The sequence below is a fragment of the Oncorhynchus keta genome, chromosome 34, assembly GCF_023373465.1.
Source record: "Oncorhynchus keta strain PuntledgeMale-10-30-2019 chromosome 34, Oket_V2, whole genome shotgun sequence".
Taxonomy (NCBI): domain Eukaryota; kingdom Metazoa; phylum Chordata; class Actinopteri; order Salmoniformes; family Salmonidae; genus Oncorhynchus; species Oncorhynchus keta.
This window is the reverse complement of record NC_068454.1, coordinates 42048128-42067165: the sequence shown is the minus strand read 5'-3', so window position 1 is coordinate 42067165 and position 19038 is coordinate 42048128. Positions and strand designations below refer to the sequence as shown.

General features: G+C 42.3%; 1 protein-coding gene and 1 pseudogene across 1 annotated transcript; both read right to left on the bottom strand.

Annotated features, from left to right (window-relative positions):
- Positions 1-209: 209 nt before the first annotated feature.
- On the bottom strand, positions 210-2281 carry LOC118367553 (asparagine synthetase domain-containing protein 1-like; annotated as a pseudogene).
- A 5523-nt stretch (positions 2282-7804) lies between these two features.
- Positions 7805-14628, bottom strand: si:ch211-136m16.8 (uncharacterized). Its single transcript, XM_035750263.2, has 6 exons — positions 14132-14628; positions 9619-13728; positions 9056-9263; positions 8817-8896; positions 8611-8708; positions 7805-8477 (listed from the first exon to the last, which is right to left on the bottom strand). The coding sequence occupies exons 1-6, from the start codon at positions 14186-14188 to the stop codon at positions 8402-8404; spliced, it is 4629 nt and encodes a 1542-aa protein (XP_035606156.1). The 5' UTR covers positions 14189-14628; the 3' UTR covers positions 7805-8401.
- Between the last annotated feature and the right edge of the window lie 4410 nt (positions 14629-19038).

Below are 19038 nucleotides of genomic sequence, written 5' to 3'. Positions count from 1 at the left end.
TACTCAGGTGCATGTGTGAGATTGACAATGTGAAGAAAACAGCAACTTTGACTATTACAAAAACACATCAAGAGTAAATGTATTCAAATGAATTAAAACATGTCTGTTGATACTGTGGCTCACTGTGACCCGAATTACAAGCATGACTTAGTTGGCTTATGTCAATACAGTGAACAAAGATAACATTCCTGATTAAATGTTCTGCTGACCTAAGTTGTGAGGAGTCTCTTGCACTTGTCTGACGCCTTCCCATGGCTGTTTTTCCTCTTTGCGATGCGGGAACCAAACTGCATGGCTCTCTTAGGGAGTAGAGCAAAGGTCCCAAGGCCCAGCTCCTTGGCAGCCAGCCTCAGTAGTAGTTCCTCCCGACAAATCTGCCTTCTCGGACACTGGCAGGGCATTCAGGAAACACACCACATCCTCGTCCAAATAGGGAAGCCTATACAAAACCAACAAATAAATATAGCATGTGCGATTGCTTCAGTTCCTCAATGGCGGTGCTAATAGAGCAACAAAAAAAAGTACCTTTTAGTTGAACTCTTTCCTTGAGTAAATCAAGTGCATTGAAATTACTTAGGAACTGTGCCCACTTTGGAGAGGTGTGTGGCCACTTGGAGACACGAGTTAGTCCTCTCACTCAAACCCTTGTAAATGTTTTGTCTTGTGTTGCATCTATCCCACACTTTCCAGTAATAGTTTTAAAGTTACTGAATGTATCCAGAGTATTTTCTGATTTCGTCATCAACAAATGCGGCGAAAAGCACAGTAAATTAAAAATGCACATAAAATCAACAGTGTAGTGTTTGGATTCAGACTTGTCAGGTGAACGGTTGTGTACTCACCTTTGGTCTAATAATTTTCCCATTATCTCTAAACTGTTCCCTTTCAATTTCTACGATGGTTATGCATGTGTTTTTCATATTTATTCTGTAAGAAACATTTAAATGCAGCCCCATCCATATAGGCCAATTTCCACAAGTGTAAAGGGTTAAACAAAAACTCTTTCTCTGAGCAATTGTATTAGTATAAAATAATATTAATTCCATTTTTAACCCTAACCCTATAGGTGAATATGTGCCTTTCTTTTTGATCAAGATACTCATAGCCTCTTTCTGTGTTCCTATTTTTTTAATAATGGAAAATCTGCTTGCCACTGAAGAAGGACAGAAACTGTGACGACAGACTGGTGTGACTCAAATCAACATTTTAAATTGGTGGTAATAAATGGGCATTAATCACTAAAACGAAAACAAATGTTATTGCTTAGTGTCCTATTCAGTACTTGCCTAGCCTCCTTCCCATGGTCCGCTATGATTCTGTCATCTCAAAATTAGATTCCTTGTAGAAATTCTGCCCAGCTCCATGGCCAGCTCTTGGACCAGACCCTAATGCCCAGAGGTCTTGAAGCGGACTCTGTGTCTGGAGTACCCTGCCTTCTGCTCATTGGCTCCAAAACCTGTCAAAGCCACTTGCAGACAGAGCAGTGGTTCGATTAGGCCTACATACTGTTGATCGAATTTACACCACGCCCAAGCAAGCATAATTTTCTCAAAAAAGGAAAATACTTTATTCACATCTAAATGGCATGTTCCTTATTACTTTACCCATGTGATCTACAAAGGGGCGGCAGGTAGCCTAGTGGTTAGAGTGTTGGACTAGTAACCGGAAGGTTGCAAGAATCCCCGAGCTGACAAGGTAAAAATCTGTCGTTCTGCCCCTGAACAAGGCAGTTAACCCACTGTTCCTAGGTCGTCATAAGAATTTGTTCTGAACTGACTTGCCTAGTTAAATAAAGGTAGAATAAAAAATAAATAAAAAGGACAAGACAAACACATCAGTGATACTGTACCTTGGCAGATGAAGTGAACCCCCCTCGGTTTGTTGCCTTCTGTGAGGAAGCCGGTTCCTTTCACTGCAAACCACACAGCACATCCAATGCTGTCATCAAGCACAGTATCCAATGGGTGCACAAGGTGACAGATGAGATCTTGGCGAGTTTTCTGCAACTCCTTCTGAGGGACGTTGATTTCAACATAATTCAATTTTCTCTCAAGTGCTGAAACTCTTGCAGGCCTGCTCTGCCAGTGATCCTGTCTGGTATGTCAAAGGGGCTATACACATGGGAATCAGCAACGTCCGTTTTAGAATCCATGGGGTTTGATTTGTGCTTTTTGCTTTTCTTGGTAGACTCCTTCAGCGCCTTTGGTTCTTGCAGTTTGAATGCCACATTCAAAAGGTCAATTGGTTGGTGGGTTGGGATGTGGCAGTCAGCCAGAATCATGGAATAAAGGAAATGATGGCAATTGCTGCTTCGTCATTGTTCGGTGGTGATGTCACCAGTGTATCAAAGAGAAGACACTGCACATGCCTCCATACTAGAGGTCGACCAATTAATCGGTATGGCCGATTTCAAGTTTTCATAACAATCGGTAATCGCCATTTTTGGACACCGATCATGGCAGATTACATTGCACTAAACGAGGAGACTGCGTGGCACACTGACTACCTGTTAAGCGCGTACAGCAAGGAACCAAGGTAAGGTGCTAGCTAGCATTAAACGTATCTTATAAAAAACAATCAATCTTAACATAATCACTAGTTAGTAGGACCACCCATACATAGAATGTATGCACACATGACCTGTAAGTCGCTTTGGATAAAAGCGTCTGCTAAATGGCATATATTATTATTATTATACTAGTTAACTACACATGGTTGATGATATTACAAGTTTATCTAGCGTGTCCTGCGTTGCATATAATCGATGCGGTGCCTGTTAATTCATCATTTATCATCGCCAAACGGGTGATTTAACAAGCGCATTCGCAAAAAAAGCACTGTCATTGCACCAATGTGTACCTAACCATAAACATCAACGCCTTTCTTAAAATCAATACACAAGTATATATTTTTAAACCTGCATATTTAGTTAATATTGCCTGCTAACATGAATTTATTTTAACTAGGGAAATTGTGTCACTTCTCTTGCGTTCTGTGCAACAGAGTCAGGGTATATGCAGCAGTTTGGGCCGCCTGGCTCGTTGCGAACTGTGTGAAGACTATTTCTCCCTAACAAAGACAGAAAACTTTGCCAAACGGGGGAGGATTTAACAAAAGCACATTTTTAAAAAAGCACAATCGTTGCACGAATGTAACTAACGATAAATATCAATGCCTTTCTTAAAATCTATACACAGAAGTATATATTTTTTAAACCTGCATATTTAGTTAAAAGAAATTCAGGTTAGCAGGAAATATTAAACTAGGGAAATTGTGTCACTTCTCTTGCGTTCATTGCACGCAGTCAGGGTATATGCAACAGTTTGGGCCGCCTGGCTCGCTGCAAACTAATTTGCCAGAATATTACGTAATTATGACATAACATTGAAGGTTGTGCAATGTAACAGCAATATTTAGACTTATGGATGCCACCCGTTAGATAAAATATGGAACAGTTCTGTATTTCACTGAAAGAATAAACGCTTTGTTTTCGAAATTATAGTTTACGGATTTGACCATATTAATGACCTAAGGGTCGTATTTCTGTGTGTTATTATATTATAATTAAGTCTATAATTTGATAGAGCAGTCTGACTGAGCGGTGGTAGGCAGCAGCAGGCTCGTAAGCATTCATTCAAACTTTACACTTTACAGCGTTTGCCAGCAGCTCTTCGCAATGCTTCGAGCATTGCACTGTTAATGACTTCAAGCCTATCAACTCCCGAGATTAGGTTGGCAATACTAAAGTGCCTATTAGAACATCCAATAGTCAAAGGTATATGAAATACAAATTGTATAGAGAGAAATAGTCCTATAATAACTACAACCTAAAACTTCTTACCTGGGAATATTGCAGGAACCACCAGCTTTCATATTTTCTCATGTTCTGAGCAAGGAACTTAAACGTTAGCTTTTTTACATGGCACATATTTCACTTTTACTTTCTACTTTCTTCTCCAACACTTTGTTTTTGCATTATTAAACCAAATGGAACTGTGAACTTTTCATATGGAACCAAATGGAATGTTTCATTATTTATTTGAGGCTAAATTGATTTTATTGATGTATTATATTAAGTTAAAATAAAAGTGTTCATCGTTCATTCAGTATTGTTGTAATTGTCATTATTACAAATATACATATATATAGAAATCGGCCGATTAATCGGTATCAGCTTTTTTTGGTCCTCCAATTATCGGTATCGGCGTTGACAAATCATAATCGGTCGACATCAACATCAATAAGACTATTCACCACAAACGTTCTCTCATCAGACTCCAGCAACACCACCAGGTCTTTAACTGAGGCTTGTGAGCTCGGATCATGTTCTTCCTCCTTTGACAACTGAGGGATTATTATGTTCAGTGAGCAAACTGGACAGGTTAGGGAGAATTAATTAGGGAGAGACCTGAATTGTTCATCACTGCTGAGGTGTTCCTGGGGATACCCTCCAACTTGGATTCCTGACTAATGGATGACAGACTCTCACCTGCGTGAACCCATGGATAAACTTCAAAGGTCAAAGAGCCAGACTCTGCAAAGGTCAATTCTGTAAACACCTACTGCTGGAACCTCTTGCCACTATGGTGGTCTGTCAGAGCCAGGGAGATGGGCAGCCACAGATGTCAGAGTGAAAGACTTCTCCTCAGCGGCATATTGCCAAAGCAAGCTTCGCCGGCCAAAGACGTCTCTCCTAAAACAGAGATAGTGTCCGGCCTGTTGGTAATAGGTAAAAGTCCAGGGTCCATAAAGTTTGGCCAGGACAGACAGGATCTCTGTAGGGCTGTCACAGGCTGTGAGATGGTGGCCAATAACATCAGTGTCATTATCTTCTGGTCTCAATGACAGTCCACCAAAAACCTCTCAGTTCCACATCAATACATTCCTGTTACTGTCTTGTGCTGGCTGAGGTGAAAGTCAGTTCCTGCATAGGTGTTCCTGCATACTCTTCTCCAGCATACAACAGATATCACACATATTTATAGCTAGTGTAACAGTATAACTTTAGACCGTCCCCTCGCCCATACCCGGGCGCGAACCAGTCACCCATGAAGTATTGTTACCCATCGCTCCACAGAGCAAGGGGAACCACTACTTCAAGATCTCAGAGCAAGTGACGTCACCGATTGAAACGCTATTTAGCGTGCACCACCGCTAACTAGCTAGCTATTTCACATCCGTTACACTCACCCCCCTTTTGACCTCCTCCTTTTCCACAGCAACCAGTGATCCGGGTCACGGCACCAATGTAACAGTATAACTTTAGACCGTCCCCTCGCCCATACCCGGGCACGAACCAGGGACCCTCTGCACACATCAACAACAGTCACCCTCGAAGCATCGTTACCCATCGCTGCACAAAAGCCGCGGCCCTTGCAGAGCAAAGGGAACCACTACCTCAAGGTCTCAGGGCAAGTGACGTCACCGATTGAAACGCTATTTAGCGCGCACCACCGCTAAAAAAGATAGCGTTTCACATCCGTTTCACTAGGAAGGCTTCATTTGTATTTCCCTCCCAGATTGTGTAGAGTTCGACATATCCTGGACCTTCTTCATGTTGACCAGTTCCTCTGAGGGAAGAAAAGTTCACAGGTTAGTCTATCTATGGCGAAGAGATCTGAAACTTGTATGCACTTTGGCCTACTTTTTCATGAACCAAGAGTCTGCACTCTGTCTGCCAAGAAGAATAGGTTACTGTTGGGCTGTTGGACATAGACGCTCTGAAATAAATATGGATGAAGATTAGCAGTATTGTATTTATCATCATTAGTCATTTAGGTCAACATTGGATCATTCAGAGATCCTCACTGAACTTCTGGAGAGAGTTTACTGCACTGAAAGTAAAGGGGCTGAATAATTTTGCACGCCCAATATTTCAGTTTTTGATATGTTAAAAAAGTTTGAAATATCCAATAAATGTCGTTCCACTTCATGATTGTGTCCCACTTGTTGTTGATTCTTCACAAAAAAAATACAGTTTTATATCTTTATGTTTGAAGCCTGAAATGTGGCAAAAGGTCGTAAAGTTCAAGGGGGCCGAATACTTTCGCAAGGCACTGTACATCTTGGTGGGGCAAAAAAAACAAAAAAAAACATGTGGGATGTATGCCAGCACAGCCACTACACAACACTAAACAATACATGAATTGCATTATAACGGTGACAAACAGTGCCCACAAACTGTTAGGGCCTACATAAAGCTGTCCCAACAGCAGAGTCCCAACACCTTACCACTGCTACAGTTCATTCAGACTAATTTACAGTTCATTCAGACTTGCTTAAACAAATGTGGTATCTACTGACAATTGAGATGTACAAATACGTCCGACAAGCAGATAAGATGCAATCCGTAATTTCGATTAAGACTTTGAGCGAGCGACGACGGACGTGGTCAATATAACTATTTGTTAAGCACTTTTGAAATGTACAGCATCATAATTCAGAACATGGGCCGTTCTTAAAGTGTACGCACTGTACCAGTCAGAACCGTAGGATAAATAAAGGGGGCATATAAACAGACAATGTGTCACGTTCTGACCTTTATTTCCTTTGTTTTGTATTTATTTAGTATGGTCAGGGCGTGAGTTGGGTGGGCAGTCTATGTTTGTTTTTCTATGTTTTGGGGTATTTCTATGTTTCGGCCTAGTATGGTTCTCAATCAGAGGCAGGTGTCATTAGTTGTCTCTGATTGAGAATCATAGTTATGTAGCCTGGGTTGCACTGTTTGTTTGTGGGTGATTGTCAATGTTGATGGCTTGTTTCAGCGCAGCTCACATTAGCATCACGGTTGTTATTTTGTTTACTGTTTTTGTATAGTGTTTCAGTGTTCAGTTCTTTCTTTAATTAAACATTCAACATGAACACATATCACCCTGCATATTGGTCCTCCGATCCTTCACGCCTCTCCTCTTCAGATGAAGAGGAGGACGACCGTGACACAATGAAAGCTCTTACAATATTCAATTATTACATTTCTCTAAAACAGGTTATAGGCTATTTGTGCACCACGAAGTTAGAACAGTCGGTGAAATTTAGAGGTGAAAATAGACTAAATTATTAGGGTAAAGCACATTGAATTCCGTTTGGGTCTTCGCGTGTCAAAAAAGATACATCATATAACACTATTTCACGCATTAAATTAAGCCTTTAATTTGACACGTGAAGTAACAACATTCTATTCAAGAACGGTGTGTGTGCTGAATTTGCACGTGCAAACCAAGCACCACAACTACTAACGTTATGTTTACAATACCGCGTTGGTGAAAATAGACCAAAATATTAGGGTGAGGTGCATGAGCTACTAATAGTTTACTACACAACATGCACTTAGTATTACTTTCTTAGCTACAGTACACATTTCTCCCTTGCATATGACATTTATGCAGAAGCGTTCAATACATTTTTGGACTCACCTTGTGCAGGTGGCGCAGCGGGCCTTTGTAGGCAAATTTTGTCATCAAAGTCTGGCATTCTCTGGATTAATGGCGGGAACTTGGAAGAGAAAAAAAAACAGCCACTCCATTGAATAGCAGGCTAACGTTGGTGGTTTCTTTGCAATGCTTGCAGTTAGCCACTGATTCCTTCCAAACAACTCATTGCTGAATTTGCGATTTCCAACTTGTCTTCATCTTTATGTATAACGGCCGATGAGCACCGATACATTTTTATCTATAATTTCTCTTCATTATTTCTCTTCATATGACATGAATTAAAAATGATTGTCGATTTGATGACAGAAAGCACTGAGCTAGGCTGAAACACCTGCATTTAGGAGCTGCCTTACTGAAGAAAGCAAAAACAATACCATGTTTGTATGCAGTTTTATTAACTCAATGACATTTTTTGTTTTTATTTTACATTGTTTGCAAACTGATATGTGACATATTAATGCCAAAATAACAAGCAAACAGGCAAGCCCCCCAAAAATAAACCGTTTTTAAAAAAATATAATGAATCTTAAGGTTTATATAACAGCTTCATAAGACCAATCAGTATAGGCAATTATAGGCTAGCCTAAATATCAAGACGCTATAGCTGGTTTCCCTGTAGGTAACTACAGTAGCAACAGCATTAATTAACACGGAAATAATGCATAAGAGATGTATTTTTGCTGGAACAAACCCACTGATGAAGAAATAAACAAATGTCACAAATAGTCTTCTTGAATCAATTTAATGCCTTGAGCAATCAACCTTTTTTTTTATCACACCACTTTTTAAAAACCCTCTGGAACAAGTAAACACTGTCCAAAACAAAAATATATTATTTTTTGGGAAAATGTTCATACAAAGATATTCAAAAGAAATAGACAAAGATAGTTTAAAATAAAATGGAGATACTTTTGATAAATTAAAACCCATTGTTCATGGACCATGGTTCACCAATGAGAAAAAAGGTCCTGTCAATCATCTCCACTCTCTTTTGGAGTCTTCTTCAGCTTGTTCTTCAGCTCATTCATCATCAGGGGATTTCCAAACCTGGTGGATATATATTAAACAAAAGGTGTTATAATAAAAAGAGAGTGACATTCATGTAGGAGATATCTCCATATAAAAGTGATTTCAAACAAGAAATTAAGAGAATCTTGTAGAAAATAGTTTGATTCCCTACCCTGGGTGCCTAGGCGGTGTCCATTTAGTTTTGCGCTCCTCTTGCGTCTCTTCTTTCTTGGGAGATTCATCCCTTACATCTGGCTCGAGCTCAGATTTCTGTTGAATAGATGACATTGCCAAATCAAATTAAGAGTCAGAATAATAAACATACTACTAGACCTATTCAAAGGTTGAGCTCAAAAAGTGCAAGTATCTGATTGGTACCTGAGGGATATTTTCGGTGTTATTTTCACCTATCACCCCCTTTCCGGTCTTTCTTAAGATGGGGGGCCCTGCACCGAGTCCTGAACAACATCATAGCAACACAAACAACAAAGAAAGATATCCATTCACACTTAAATCTGGGCATCATCCATTATCTGTCATAGAACATTGTGTCACCAACGATAACAGAATGAAAGATCACATATACATTAAATTCCTATTTTCTCTGTTAAACTTACCAGGTAGTTTGATTCCGATGCCGCCCATGCCCATCATTGGTATCCCTGTTGGGCCTCTGACTGGAATGTGTACGGTGGGTTTTGAAGGGGAGGGGGTCAAAGATGGCATCTGTAGAAGAGTACGGGGATCCCTGGGTGGACGGGCATGTGGATTCTTGAGGGCAATGCGAGACTTTTGAGCAGTGAAGTCCAAAGCAGAGGCGTCAAACTGCAATGGTATGATAAACAACTGATTTACTAACAAGTTTTCAAATTCATAACATCCTTTTAGATTAAGCTATCAAGCTTAATTTCGATAACATAAAAATAAGCTAAACAAATCCAATAAAATATATGAAATAGACTAACGTTTGCTTTATCTCTTACGATTAGACATCACAATCGTGATGTATTTGATAACATTCTTTTAAAGGGATACTTTGGGATTTTGGCAATGAGGCCCTTTATCTACTTAGTCAGATGAACTTGTGGATACCATTTTTTTAAATGAGGAAGTTGTGGATTTTGCCCTCATTGCCAAAAATCCTGAAGTATCCCTTTAATAGGGAAAGTATTATCATTACCTGAAGCTGAAGACTTTGGTCTACATTTTTGGTTCCGGACGGGGAACTGAATCCTGCTTTTGCACCCTCCCCTCTGTTTTCCTCTGGTAATCCTGCATCTGTTTCCACAGTTTCCCCAGACTGCCCAACCTGGGATTTCTCTATTATTCCATCGTCGATCTCCGGTAGTTGACCCTGTGATCCAAAATCTGCCTGCTTCGATAAAACAGCTTCATCTGTTACTTCATCTGTTACCAAAGCCTTGGTCTCATCGTTTTCCCAAAATAATCCTACCTCAATTTCCAGTGATTTGTTTGCCGTGTTATCTCCTGCCTTCTCTTTTAACACAGCCTCTGTCGCCTCTGAAAGTTTAGCCTCTGGCATTATCAGAGCCGTTGTATTTTTCACTAATTCTGTGTCTGACACATCTGTTTCCTCTGATAATCCAGCATCTACGGTCTCCTCTGATAATCCAGACTCTTTCTCCACATCTGGTATTTCTGTGTAAATATCCTTTGATCCAGCCTCACTGTCCACTGATTCTTCAGATAATCCCGTCTCTGATATTTCAAGTGATCTGGACTCCAGTGACTTGTCTGATGAGTCCGTATCCATCTCTACTGTTTCCACCGACAGCACAGTCTCTGTTCTCACATGTAGTATGTCTTCTTCTATGTTCTTCTGTAACCCATACTTGGTCTCTACTAAATCAGTCTCTATCTCCTCTGAAAATCTGAACTCTGTCACATCTGTGTCCTCTGATGAATCAGCACCTGTTCTATTCATTTTTTCCAATAGCTCTATCTTTGGCCTAACTTCCTCTGGTAATTCGGCTTCTGTCCTCACTAATCCAATTTCTGTCTCCACCGTATCCCCAGCCTCAGATTCCACTAATTCCTCTACGTCTGTCTCCACCGATGGCTCTGTCTCAATACTCTGTCTTTTTGTCTCTTTGTCCTTCTGTGATCCAGACTCAGTCTCAGATAATTCCTCCAATAATTCAGACTCAATCGCTGTCGTTTCCAGAAAAATTCTGGCCTCTGTGTCAACTATTCCAGACTCTGTTTCCTCTGATGGCGATTCCTCAATCTTCATATCAAGTATTGCTGAGTCTGTCTCATTCATGATTCCCTTTTCGGGCTCCAATGTTTCCCCAGCCCCTGGCTCCACTAATTCTTTCATTAATGTAGCTTTTATATTATATTTTTCCTCTGATAATTCATCTTCTGTGTCCTGTGATAGTACAACTTCTCCACAAACCATTTCCTCAAATAATTTGGCCTCTATTTCTGTCGAATCTGGTAATCCAGCCTCTACCATTCCCTGTGATTTAGTCCCAGCCTCAGATGATTTGTCTATTTCCAGTGACTCATTAGATGACACAGCCTTTGTCTCTGTGAGAAACACAGCCTCTGTGTGAATTGATGATGCGTACAATGTCATGTTCATTGATAATCCTGCCTCTGTCGTCACAGTTCTTTCTGATGATGCAGTTTCAGTTCTCACATCTGGTATTTCTGCCTCATGTTTTTTCACTAATCCAGATTCTGTTTCCAACATGTCCCGAGCCTCAGATTCCACTAATTCCTCTGTGTTTGTCTCCATTGACAGCACAGTCACTGTCCTCACCTCTGGTGTGTCTACCTCTGCCCCCTTTTGTAACCCTTCCGCCACAGTTTCCCTTAGTAATCCAAAATTGGTATCTGCTGATTCCTGCATTGATCCAGACTCTGTCTCATCTTTGTCCTCTGATGGCACAACCCCGGTCCTCACTTCTGGTATTTCTGCCTGTGTCTCCTTCACTGATTCAAATTCTGTCCCCACTGTCTCCCCTGCCTTCGACTCCATCCATCCCTCTCTAAACTCAGCCTTTATCTCCTCTGTCTCTTTGTATAATCCAGCCTCTGTCCTCAGTGTCTCATCTGATAAACAAACATATGTCTCTGCTGCTTCCTCTGACAGTCCTAACTCAATCTCCATCGGTTCGTGTGATTCAGCCTTTGTCTTCACTAGGTCCTCTAGTATTTGAGTATCTGTTTCATTCAGTGATACAGAATCTGTTCTCTCCGTTTCTCCCAGTGATTTCGCTGCTTTCGCGACTGTGTGCTCGTCTACCACTGTATCAGAGGCTTTCTCAATATCCTCACTTTCAAATAATCCTTCAACAGTTTTCGGGTCTTCTTTCCCTTCCATGAGTTCACTCACTGGTGAATTGTCCAATTTAAAACTAGTTCCAGTGTTCTCTACACCTTCTAACCCTTTGGTCTCACTTTCGGTGTGTGCTTCTTGTAAACGGGTGGTGTTGACTTCATCGCCGCCAACTTCCAGGATCTTCGGTGCCGTATTCTCGTCTAACTCTTTGCCATTGTTGATTTCAGGAATTTCCTCTCGAGTTTCTTCACACGCTACACGTTTTGGCTCCTGAGCCACAACAAGGTCCTCACATAGCCCAGGGGAAATGTATTTTGCCACGCCTCTGATTTCCACTCTATTGTCAACCACTGAAATACGTTTTCCCTCCACTTCATTAAGGGGGTCTTCGTCTTCCTTTGAAATCTTGTCTTCCTGTAGTTTATTTTTCTCCACTACAACATTTCTCTCCTGATAAAAGAAAGCGTCCAGCCCAGTCACTTTATCTTTCACATCCTCTGCCTCTGTATCCGTCTTCGTCCCAATAGCGATTGCAACGTCTTCTATCTTGTTACTGCCCCCGTCCTCAAACACTTTGGATCCATCATCTGATACCTCTTCTTTTCTTTCCTCTAACACTGTGCTGTCAATTCTTTCAGTGTTGCCCTCCATTCTCTGCTCGTCTCTAACAATAGTTATCTCATCATTTGACACAAAGACTCTTTTGTCATAGGCCATTGGCAATTCCAACTCTGCCTCTGAAACAAAGATGTCCTGGCCTCTTCCCAGTGTTCTATCTTCGTCTGATAATCCTCCACAAAGTGGTCGTGGGTTGGGGTCATTTTCTTGATCAAACCTCTCTATAGTTCCTTCATCAAACTTCAAACGATTGTCACCATATTCATGTTTGTTATTGTTTTCTGAGACTTGGATATCATTGTACGGTCCAAAGCCCCTGTCCAACATCTCTTCCTGTTCTCTTCTGCCCATCTCTTCTATTGCTCTATTCTCTTCCTCTCTCTCCTCCTTCCTCCCAAGTTCTTCCATGTCCATGCCATTCTTCACTTCATTACCATCTCGACTCAGTTTGTCTTTGATTACACACAGATCCTCGCTATTCTCCTCTCCCGCTGAGAATTCTACTATTTCTGCTACTTTCCACCCTTCTTTGCCTGTCTCCACGAAGAGTACTTCTGTTTCTTTCTCTCCATCTTTTTCATTTAATTTGACCATGGTTTCATCCTCTGTACTTTGCACATCGTGTTTCATTAATCTATCCTTATTTTCCTTGTCTCCATTCTTATCCAAAAGTGTGGCAGGTTCAGCACCGGCTGATGTAAGGTTTGGGGACTCTATATCAAAATGTATTTCTCCATCTCTATTGTTTTCATGTTCTTCTGTTTTGGTTCCTTCTTCACCACAGGGGAATTCTTCAGTAACTTCTTCAGGGATTTCTTCTTCCTCCGCTTTTCTTTCTGCCACTGCGCCTCTTAATCTATTTGTTTCAGCACAGTTGTAACTGTCAGTCTGTCCTTGTGCTCCCTGGCCCTCTGACCTTTCAGATGTCGGCTCTCTAAATAAGATCGGGATCCCAGTGACTACCACTGATTGGACCCCTTTCCCCATATTTAATTCTTCTTTAGTAACATGCTGGATTGTGCCTTTATTTTCTGTTCGCTCCACCTGCTCTTGTTTTATATCATGCCCCTCCGGGGATGATTTGTTATCACTCCCTCTGTTGGATTGTCCAGTGTATTGCACATTGTCTCTGTCGAGGCCTGGACCAATGATGACATTGCACTGTTCCCAGGCAACAACAGATCTTGGTTTCTTAACCTCAGAGCCTGTTTCAAAAGTGACCTCAGTTTCCTTTATCTCATTTTTCGCACCATCTCCATGGTCGTCTATTTGTTGTGCAGCAGTGGCTTCCTGTCTTGAGCTTGTGTCATTGTTAATGGACTCTGGGCTTAGATACCTCCCCACAACTTCCGTAAAGTAGTTCTGTTTGTATGTGTGAGTGTGAGTGTGTGTGTGTGTGTGTGTGTGTGTGTGTGTGTGTGTGTGTGTGTGTGTGTGTGTGTGTGTGTGTGTGTGTGTGTGTGTGAGAGAGAGAGAGAGAGAGAGAGAATTACTCTATGATAATGTCATTTACTTCCTTGTCCATATATGATAACATATAACATAACATTACATCAATCCAGATACAGTGAAATAGAGTTAATGCAATCATTGTGTTTTTCTCCTCCTTGGGGAAGTTCTCAATTCAAACTAATTGTTCATCAACAAATTATTAAGTAGTCTAAAATATATCTATTGTAATTATAGCAATAGGAAATAATGAACCAATCACGGTAGGCTATAAAAATAGTGTCCTGTAGTAAATTATTTCAGCGCAGAAACTCACCCAAACTGTCCAGAAAGTTCTCCCAGCACGAGTGAGGGGGCTTGCTGGTGAGTCCATCTTTTGGTGTTTCAGTGGCTTTTTTCGATAAGATAATACACTTCTCTTCAGAGTAGACTACAACAAAGTAACTGCAACCTGAGGTAGCCTACTTCTTCTTGATAGGCCTATCAATTATTTTGTCAAACGAGGACAAAAAAAAAATCTCATTAGTAAATTGTCAAATAGACCTATTAACCTTTCCAGAGGTCTAAACGCGAGCAAATGTAAATGAGAATTTTGGTAACAGCTCTTATGTAGTTCCTGACGCTGAGATGTCCGGTTACGCGTCATTGCGTTAGTGGAAACCAAGACTGTTCTCAGGGCAGGCCTGGTTGCAGTTAGATATGTTCCAGTCACACCAGGGACAATTTTAGCTAACCCTACACCCTTTCCTATCCTTAACTTAATTATCCTAACCTGTCACGTTAAAATGATCCCAAACTGCCATGAGAACAAGTCTTGGTTTCAACTAATGTGATACAGGTAGGTATACAGCAGGAAGATGATATTGTCGCGTTCTAATGCTACTCTAAACTTGGAAACTCTTATGACAAGTTTAAGCAAAGATGATATATTATATTGACAAGATGGTCGAGTGACTTCTCTAATAATGGAAATATATGTATTCAAATATGGAAGACAGGCGCGATCAGGTGGGACCATTCTAGCCAATGAGAGGGCAGATAGGCGTGTGAAGACTGGCACAACTCCGATACAAGGTAGTTTTTTTCAAAGTTGTTGAAATGCCACGTGCGTCCATTTATATCAGTGCATTTTAAACAAAATAACCATTACGAAACTTATATTTGATCAGATAAGCATCATGTAGAATATTAGCAATTACATGTATTCTTAACCAAATTTGCCGCTGTCATTGACCTCCCGCCCCAAAATAAGAATTTGTATATGGAGTAAACCCTCTCTCCTCTCCGGTTTAGTCACGTCGCACCCTCATCATTGCAGGAAGCGCAATAGTCAGGCACTGTGGTTTCCTCATAATACACATACAACCTAACGTTAGCGGTAAAATCTGATAAAGGTTCCGATTGTTTTGACCATGTAATTCTCGCTCAGACAAGGCGAGTTCGCAATATATTCGCCTCAATTTTACTCTCCATATTCTAACTGGAAATTAGCAACAGAGAAGACCTCAGCAAGACAACACATTCCTGCAGGAAGCTCCTGAACCTCATCTCTAGCACACTGTCAGCTACACTTCACCAGCGCGATCTGTGCCCAAGCCATGAATTTGTCCCCTTTTTCTGTCTAGCTAACCACTGACTACACTCTAGTTAGCAGAATATTTAAAAAATAATTTTGTTTTACTTAGCCTCAATAATTGTTTGTACAGGATGTTGACTTTGGTGTCTATTTCAGACCTTATGGCGTCAGAGCATGAAAAGGGTAAGTCTGCCATGTTGAGAAGTGCAGCTATAGTGAAAGACAATTTACTGGTTTGGTGTGGGCCAGCATGATAGATACAGTTTATCCTGTGTCAGTGAGTGTAGCTATTAAGTTAAGTTTGAGCATCTTAGCAATACAATGTCTTCTATACAGCTGTCAACATTCTACAAGGAAAGAGACAATTAATCAGTGGTATAATCATTAACCAGATTACCCCGGATACCAGAATTTGATGAGTTATAACTCAGTTTTAGAATGAATCTAAAAATCTATTGACATTCAAAATAGACTTTGTTTAGACATTCAGCCTGTATTATAGTTTTATAACCAGAGACAAATCTTCAAAGGCACAGTATTTATTTATTTGGAGTGGTACATGCATTCACACAGTCTTGATTTATGGGATCCTTCCCAATATATGATTGATATGTCATAAAGTCCCAAGTTCTTACTTAAAGGTTTATTGAAAAACTGTACTTGTCTTCATATTCTACAGCTGTAATGTCATCAATCAAATCAAACGTATTTATATAGCACATTTCTCACAACAAATGCATTTCAAGGTGTTCAGTCGTTGGATGCGGTGTTGTCTATAAAGTGGAGCACATATAACGAAAAGGAGGGCATCAAGGCATTCAACATGTCTACAGGGATGGATGTGCTGGAGTCATGGCTTTGGGTCACTGAGTCTGGGATCCTGGGAGCCTCACCGGATGGTCACAGCAGTGGTGAAGGTCAAGTGTCCCTATGGTGCAAGCAAGGGACCTTACTGTTTCAGTATGATATGTTGGATAAATGAATAAAGACAGACACCAATGTCAAGTTCAATAGCCTTGTTCAAGCATTGTACAAATTCCTACACGCGGAGTCCGGGGAACAGTCCGGCTAGTCGATTACCTATCAACTAGACTCCGTAAAAATCATCCTTTTCAATAGAAAGTGCAAACATAACGGCATAACATTCAGTTATTAACAGTCAAGTCATAACAATTGAAAAAGCATGACATTTTATTTTTACTTCAGTTATCATCTCTTTTTTAATTTAAGTTTATTTTGATTTACATTTACATTACATTTAAGTCATTTAGCAGACGCTCTTATCCAGAGCGACTTACAAATTGGTGCATTCACCTTATGACATCCAGTGGAACAGCCACTTTACAATAGTGCATCTAAATCTTTTAAGGGGGGGGGGTGAGAAGGATTACTTTATCCTATCCTAGGTATTCCTTAAAGAGGTGGGGTTTCAGGTGTCTCCGGAAGGTGGTGATTGACTCCGCTGTCCTGGCGTCGTGAGGGAGTGTGTTCCACCATTGGGGAGCCAGAGCAGCGAACAGTTTTGACTGGGCTGAGCGGGAACTGTACTTCCTCAGTGGTAGGGAGGCGAGCAGGCCAGAGGTGGATGAACGCAGTGCCCTTGTTTGGGTGTAGGGCCTGATCAGAGCCTGGAGGTACTGAGGTGCCGTTCCCCTCACAGCTCCGTAGGCAAGCACCATGGTCTTGTAGCGGATGCAAGCTTCAACTGGAAGCCAGTGGAGAGAGCGGAGGAGCGGGGTGACGTGAGAGAACTTGGGAAGGTTGAACACCAGACGGGCTGCGGTGTTCTGGATGAGTTGTAGGGGTTAATGGCACAGGCAGGGAGCCCAGCCAACAGCGAGTTGCAGTAATCCAGACGGGAGATGACAAGTGCCTGGATTAGGACCTGCGCCGCTTCCTGTGTGAGGCAGGGTCGTACTCTGCGGATGTTGTAGAGCATGAACCTACAGGAACGGGCCACCGCCTTGATGTTAGTTGAGAACGACAGGGTGTTGTCCAGGATCACGCCAAGGTTCTTAGCGCTCTGGGAGGAGGACACAATGGAGTTGTCAACCGTGATGGCGAGATCATGGAACGGGCAGTCCTTCCCCGGGAGGAAGAGCAGCTCTGTCTTGCCGAGGTTCAGCTTGAGGTGGTGATCCGTCATCCACACTGATATGTCTGCCAGACATGCAGAGATGCGATTCACCACCTGGTCATCAGAAGGAGGAAAGGAGAAGATTAATTGTGTGTCGTCTGCATAGCAATGATAGGAGAGACCATGTGAGGTTATGACAGAGCCAAGTGACTTGGTGTATAGCGAGAATAGGAGAGGGCCTAGAACAGAGCCCTGGGGGACACCAGTGGTGAGAGCGCGTGGTGAGGAGACAGATTCTCGCCACGCCACCTGGTAGGAGCGACCTGTCAGGTAGGACGCAATCCAAGCGTGGGCCGCGCCGGAGATGCCCAACTCGGAGAGGGTGGAGAGGAGGATCTGATGGTTCACAGTATCGAAGGCAGCCGATAGGTCTAGAAGGATGAGAGCAGAGGAGAGAGAGTTAGCTTTAGCGGTGCGGAGCGCCTCCGCGATACAGAGAAGAGCAGTCTCAGTTGAATGACTAGTCTTGAAACCTGACTGATTTGGATCAAGAAGGTCATTCTGAGAGAGATAGCGGGAGAGCTGGCCAAGGACGGCACGTTCAAGAGTTTTGGAGAGAAAAGAAAGAAGGGATACTGGTCTGTAGTTGTTGACATCGGAGGGATCGAGTGTAGGTTTTTTCAGAAGGGGTGCAACTCTCGCTCTCTTGAAGACGGAAGGGACGTAGCCAGCGGTCAGGGATGAGTTGATGAGCGAGGTGAGGTAAGGGAGAAGGTCTCCGGAAATAGTCTGGAGAAGAGAGGAGGGGATAGGGTCGAGCGGGCAGGTTGTTGGGCGGCCGGCCGTCACAAGACGCGAGATTTCATCTGGAGAGAGAGGGGAGAAAGAGGTCAGAGCACCGGGTAGGGCAGTGTGAGCAGAACCAGCGGTGTCGTTTGACTTAGCAAACGAGGATCGGATGTCGTCGACCTTCTTTTCAAAATGGTTGACGAAGTCATCTGCAGAGAGGGGGGGGGGATTCAGGAGGGAGGAGAAGGTGGCAAAGAGCTTCCGAGGGTTAGAGGCAGATGCTTGGAATTTAGAGTGGTAGAAAGTGGCTTTAGCAGCAGAGACAGAGGAGGAAAATGTAGAGAGGAGGGAGCGAAAGGATGTCAGGTCCGCAGGGAGGCGAGTTTTCCTCCATTTCCGCTCGGCTGCCCGGAGCCCTGTTCTGTGAGCTCGCAATGAGTCGTCGAGCCACGGAGCGGGAGGGGAGGACCGAGCCGGCCTGGAAGATAGGGGACATAGAGAGTCAAAGGATGCAGAAAGGGAGGGTTGAGGAGGCAGAATCAGGAGATAGGTTGGAGAAGGTTTGAGCAGAGGGAAGAGATGATAGGATGGAAGAGGAGAGAGTAGCGGGGGAGAGAGAGCGAAGGTTGGGACGGCGCGATACCATCCGAGTAGGGGCAGTGTGGGAAGTGTTGGATGATAGCGAGAGGGAAAAGGATACAAGGTAGTGGTCGGAGACTTGGAGGGGAGTTGCAATGAGGTTAGTGGAAGAACAGCATCTAGTAAAGATGAGGTCGAGCGT